Below are 6,000 nucleotides of genomic sequence, written 5' to 3'. Positions count from 1 at the left end.
ATGGCCGCCGATAACGACCTCTCCACCAACGACGGCGAATTCTGGCTGTACGGTTACGGGTACGTCGACTCCTAGGCAGAGAACAACATCGACCAAACTCCCGTCCCCTCCACCAAAACCCCGGGCCACCGCGCCTCCGGCCTCTGGACGTGTGTCTCATCCGTCCATCCCGTTCGCACATACACATCCCCTGCCGCAGACAGCCCCAAGCCCTACCGCGTCGCTTCCAAAAAACCATTGTCCCTAACGTCAGAAAACCCGCTTCTCCAGGAGTCTGATATGGAAGCCTCCGCCGCACTTCGGTTAGCCCTCGTCCCTCCCGTCCTTTCCGTCTGGGCTCCCGAGCTTCCGGCTGATCTCCCCACAGATAGGAGAATCCCTGGTTGGGTGACGGGATATGTCCGACGCTTCTGGCAGGTGAGCTCTCTCTCTCTCTCTCTCCTCTCGGCTGTCCCTTTCCTCCCTCCCTCCCTCCCTCCACGCCCCCCTGGCGCCGTCTCACCCGGCCCCACGGCACACAAGGCAATCTCGCGTCTCTAGCTCCCGCTGTCACCAATGCTTATTTACACTTCACAACTCGTCCCTCCCCTGCTCACACCCAAGCCTACCCTGGTCTCTTAAGCCTGACCTCTCATACTTGACCTTCCATACTTGGCATCTCATACTTGGTCTACCCGGACCTCTCTCACTGAAGCTCTCACACCTGTGCCCTCATACATGGGCTCTCATACATGAGACATCTAAGCTCACACAAGGTCTGACACTCACTGACACCTCACAGGCAAGGTAAACAACCTCACCCACCTCACTCATCCCCTCACACACCACCTGACCCTCCACAGCCAGGACCACAGAGGCACCCCCGAAGCCCCCGGCCGCGTCGCAACCCTCATCGAGCGCTCCTACTGGGAGAAGCTGACCGACCACCACGACTCCGCCCCGGACCGCGTCTGGGGCGTCGCCTACCGCATCGTCCCCGACAAGGTCGCCGAGGTCAAGGACTACCTCGACATCCGCGAGATCAACGGCTACAGCATCCACCACGCCCCCTTCTACCCGGCCGACGGCTCCTCCGCCCCCATCCGCACCCTCGTCTACATCGGCACCCCGGACAACGACCAGTTCGTCGGCCCCCAGGACCCCCAGCGACTCGCCGAGCACATCTGCCGGAGCCGCGGCCCCAGCGGCCTCAACACCGACTACCTCCTCGGGCTCGAGAAGGCCCTCGACGAGCTGAGCCCCGAGAGCGGCGACCTCCACATCACCGACCTCTCCGACCGCGTCCGCGCCATCATGGGCGCCAAGAACAACGTCGAACCGCCCCCGGCGTCCGCCGTCAACGGCGACTTTAAGCAAGAGAGCAGCGTCAAGGAGCAGGAGGAGACTGAGAAGACCAGCTGAGAGAGAGCGAGAGCAAGAGAGAGAGAGAGAGAGATGTGACTGCGCATGAAGAACTTTTCCTTGGATACTTGCCCCCCCTCCTACCACCCAGCCATTGCCAATTTTGTTCTAAAGCAGATCATAGACAATCATGCAGGAAGAAAAGGTAGTCTTAGACACGAATCCGTTGGCATCTCTCCTAACCAGACCGGGAAACAACCATCCTACCACCCATACATCATCCCCTTTTACAACCCAGGAATCACACGAGCAACGATCATCACACAGAAGGATCGAAACATTTTGGGACAGAAAAGATGAAAGAGAAGAAGCAAGAAACCATTCCATTTGTTTGTGTGTGTGAGAGAGAGAGAAGACTAGGCCGTTACCAACCCTTGACCGACCCGGGTTGGGGTTTTGTTTTTCCAGAGATCCATTGCAACAGAAGAACCGGGTATTGTGTTGCAGCGAAGAATATCATCACCAAATGCTCGATCGAACCAACGGGCGCGCGCGCGAACGTCTGTCAGACTCGGAGGAGGTATCATCGTCGGCAACAACTCTTGGCCGCGTGCTTCCCGAGTTGGCGGAAAATCGACAACCAGCAAGCAACGAATCTCCGAAATCCAGCGTACCACAAATTAGTAGCCTCGGCCGCCCTGGGGCTGCTGAGACGGGTCCGCCGGGTAGCCGTAGCCGGCCGGGGGAGGGGCAGCGTAGCCGCCGTCTGCGATCAGTGTCAGCACGGTGAGCTCGGAGAAGAGACGAGGGGGATTCCACGAACCCTGGGGAGGAACACCGTAGGGCTGCTGCGGGGGGTAGCCGCGTCCGTACTGGGGCTGCTGCTGGTACATGTTGGGGGCAGGGGCGTATCCTCCGTATTGCATGGGAGCGCCGCCGCCGTAGCCGCCGCCGCCACGTCCGCCGCCGAAACCGCCGCGGCCGAAGCCACCACCGCCTCCACGGGGACCGTTGTCGGAAGCCTTGTCGACGCGGATAGTGCGTCCGTCAAACCTAAAAAGTCGCCATGTCAGACTCGAAGCTCGTTCCGCTCCGTCATTGCGCCGGGACAAGCATGCAATGGAAACCGCAAATTAACAAAGGCAGCGTACTCGACATTGTTCATGGCGGCAATGGCCTTCTGAGCATCTCCCTCCTGCTGGTATCGCACGAAGCCGAATCCACGGCTGCGGCCAGTGTCGCGGTCCTTGACAACAACCTTCAAGAAGGGAAAAAACGCGGGTCAGATCTCTCTCCTCTCTTCTGTTCGGGCGAACTTGGTCGGACAAGATGTCTTCCCATGTGCCATTATGGTCGCCACTCCAAGAAAAGTTTCTTCCCGGCGGACAGGACTGTCAAGTACTTACAGCTTCTTCAACAGCACCAAACTCCTCGAACTTCTGTCTGAGGGTGTTTTCCTCAGTGTGCCATGCAAGGCCGCTGCAAGACAAGTGTCAGTAAAGGGTTGTTTGCGGGCATTGGATGTGCCTGGAGCGTGAAGGACCTACCCAATAAAGAGCTTGGACATGTTGATTGATTTTCGTTTCTCTTACAAGAGCTTGATGATCTGCTGATGGCACATTAGATTCTGTCCAACGGAGAGGTCAAAAGAGGAGGCTGCGATGCATAAATGCAAGTGGTTGTTGTGGCGCCAAGGCTTGGTATGAGTTTGGAAGAAGGCAGTGGAAGCAAGCGCTCTGTCTGGGACTTCCCAAACAAGAATCATGCAGGCTCCAGAAAGCAGGCTGTGCTCATCTGTTCTGCAAAGAGAGGAGGCAGTGTTGGCAGCTTGGCTTTGTCACTATCAACGACGGCGCGTAGACAAGTCGTCGAGGGTAAGGAGGGCGACAAAGCAAACGTACAAGCCAGACACGGGTGGCAGACGTTGCGGGGTTGCAGGCGAGGCGGCAGGAAAGGAGAGATGCAGGCTGTGTCGAACAAAGAGGTTTTACCTGCAAGTGCGTCGCCACTTGATGGACGATGATGATGTGGAGGTGTAAGGTGGAAAGGTTGGTTCGTGTCGTGGGTAAGAGACACGGAGGTTGGAATAAGGTGGGCTGTCGTTGGCGGGAGGAGGTGGTTGACAGACGTCAGGTTGGGGGACTTGTAGGCTTGAGAGATTCTCGAAAAAAAAGGAAAGAGGGGTGAGAGAAGGAGAAAGTGAAAGGCCACCTTTGACAAGAGGAGAAAGGAAATGTTGCTAGCGGCAATTTTTTTTTTGTGTGTGGTGAATGGTCCGGAAGGAAAAAAGGGCGTTGAGGCAGTGAGGCAGTGCAAAAAAATAGGTCCCCCCCAAATGTACGGTAAGGTTTGATGTATGAGTGGGAGTGGGAGAGGGAGTGGGAGGAGTGACTGGTCGGAACACGGTCAAGAAGGCGGGGTGGATTGAGAGGAAGGTGTAAAGGTAGGTACGGGCAGTCCAAGGTAAAAAGGTCAGGCAAGGTAAGGTAGGAGCGGAACGGGAACACCTGCCGCAACCTGTTGTGCTGCTGCTGCCGCTGCCGCTGCCGCCGCTGCTTGGATTCTAGGTTGGCTGCTGTGTTGATGTCCGCCCGCCGCCTCCGCCGCTCTCGAGGTGCTTGCTTGTCTGGAAAAAAACTAGTGGCGATGCCGTTTCCGCCGTGCAAGCTGGAGGCAGGGCTGGAGATGCGAAACGGGACTTCGTTGCGGAGGGGTAGATAGGTAGATACGTGGAGGAGAATTGGAAGCGGGCGATGTCAATGTGTGGTACTTTGCGCAAGAAAAGTTACGACGACGATGACGATAGTCTAGGCCTAACGGCGAATTGAACGACTCGACGTTCAAGTCGAACGCAAGCAAGGTACGAACACGAAGAGGGAAAAAATTAAGAGATACCAAGCAAAACGTAAGAAAAGGTACAACAGGAAGCCAAATGTAGGTAATAGGGTACGTAAGGTAAGGTATGGCGTGAATAGAAACTATGTGCGGACGCGGGATGTACCGACCTTGGATTCGACGTCGACTTCTTTGTCTCTGACGAGCTTTCTTGAAGTGTCTCTTTTTTTCTTTCTTTGTTGTTGCTTCCTAGGAAAAGTTGATGCTAGATGGGAAATTCCAAACAAGTCGGGGGAAAAGTACGATGCGAGAGAAAAGCCGATTTGCTTCTGACAGGGGACAGAGACAATAAAGTACCGATCCCGGGTCCAGAGTCCAGAGTAAATGGTAGGGAAGAGGGAAGAAATAAGACGTTCGCTCGTTTAAGAACAGACGTAAATGCCAGCGCAATGTTGAATAATCGCGCGCTCTCCGTTTGGTGCTCTTATCCTTGAAGCTCTTTATGTATCCATCCCACTTTCCCTTCCCTCTTCTTACCCCGACCTGGTCCCTCATCTTATATGTGATGAGCACAGGGTCCGCTGCGGCGGCGAAGAAAAAAAAAAAAAGAAGGCGAGCCAACTTGCTGCAGCGGCAGTCTGATACCTCAGACCTGCAATACCGGATGAAATAGGGAAGGAGACAAGAAAGAAAGAAAAAAAGAGACTTGTTGCGGTAAGGTATCTGAAGTACCCATCTCACCTGTCTTTCACCTGCAGAATACACGGGGCAGCTTGTCGCTTCCGCGCCGCCTCTGTCTCCAACGTCTCCATACCGCGTGCCAAGCAGCCAAGGTACCTGACCTCGAGTTGCTCTTGTTGCCGCTGCCGCTGCCGCTCCTGCGACCACTGCGTACTTGCTGCTTGTCAGGCACACGAGGCAAGGGCCAAGGCATCTTGGAGATCTGCCCGGGTAGAGGGACCCATGAAAATCAATCCATCTGTGGATTGGAGACATGGGCCATAAGCCATCGACCTCCAGTTGTCATGGGGGGGGGGGCGCCGTAAAGAGGGGACCGCCCACATCCCAAAATCGGCTTTTCTGCGCAAGGGAAGAAAGACATGGGCGAACAAAAGAAGTACTACGGTACGGCGCCCATCAATGTTTCGACCAAAGCATGATTGTGCCAGCAGGGCTAGCTTCCCCTCCCAAACAAGCATCAAACAGACGAAAAGGCTCTGGTGTATCCATGATACTGCCATCTGGATTGGCTCTCCGACATGGAAGACCAGCCAGAGACCCGGCCGTGCCCATCCGATTCAGTGCTTCGTACGCCGTACGGATGCCTAACCGGACATTTCTCCTGCTTCGATACTGATATGGTCGTCTTCGTGTGAATTATCCGCGGCATGTCGTTGCTGTTACTGCTGCCGCTGGTGTCGCGGCCGTCGCCGCGGTCGTCGTCATGTACGCGGAGGCAGTTTAAGTCAGACGACGCACCACGCGACGCACGCACTTACGCACTCTGCCCCCAGGCAACTGCCCCTTCGAGGCCTTCACCTTCTCCCACGCAAGTTGGGTCCAGAGGCGTCAGCAACACTGCGTATCATCACCGCAGCAGCTGGCGCGAGACACTGCTCGCCTGTACCGACATATCGGCCCAACAGGACAGGTAGTAGAGCAAGTCCATACGAGCGTCCAATGCGGTCACTCTCGCAGTCTGACTGACTAACCAGGGGCATGCAAGTGTGGTGGGATAACATGCAGAGGCCAGGACCACGGAAAGCTTCTTGTGAACCATGAACCCAGCCGTTGCAGGGTTGATCGTAGGCAAAACGGCTCAAC

General features: G+C 55.9%; 2 protein-coding genes across 2 annotated transcripts; one reads left to right on the top strand and one right to left on the bottom strand.

The window, feature by feature from the left end:
• Positions 1-1,401, top strand: CkaCkLH20_05867 (cation transporter; the record flags this gene model as incomplete). The annotated part of the gene is made up of 4 exons (XM_038888584.1): positions 1-59; positions 204-417; positions 782-786; positions 843-1,401. 4 exons carry the CDS (start codon positions 1-3, stop codon positions 1,399-1,401), a joined length of 837 nt encoding a protein of 278 aa, XP_038745920.1.
• A 620-nt stretch (positions 1,402-2,021) lies between these two features.
• On the bottom strand, positions 2,022-3,016 carry CkaCkLH20_05866 (putative RNA recognition domain-containing protein; the record flags this gene model as incomplete). The annotated part of the gene is made up of 5 exons (XM_038888583.1): positions 2,022-2,107; positions 2,165-2,394; positions 2,469-2,599; positions 2,748-2,820; positions 2,934-3,016. The coding sequence occupies 5 exons, from the start codon at positions 3,014-3,016 to the stop codon at positions 2,022-2,024; spliced, it is 603 nt and encodes a 200-aa protein (XP_038745919.1).
• Between the last annotated feature and the right edge of the window lie 2,984 nt (positions 3,017-6,000).

This window comes from Colletotrichum karsti (assembly GCF_011947395.1).
Source record: "Colletotrichum karsti strain CkLH20 chromosome Unknown Scaffold17, whole genome shotgun sequence".
In the NCBI taxonomy this organism is placed as follows: Eukaryota; Fungi; Ascomycota; class Sordariomycetes; order Glomerellales; family Glomerellaceae; genus Colletotrichum; species Colletotrichum karsti.
Note: the sequence above shows the minus strand (reverse complement) of the source record. Positions and strands in the feature narration are given on the sequence as shown.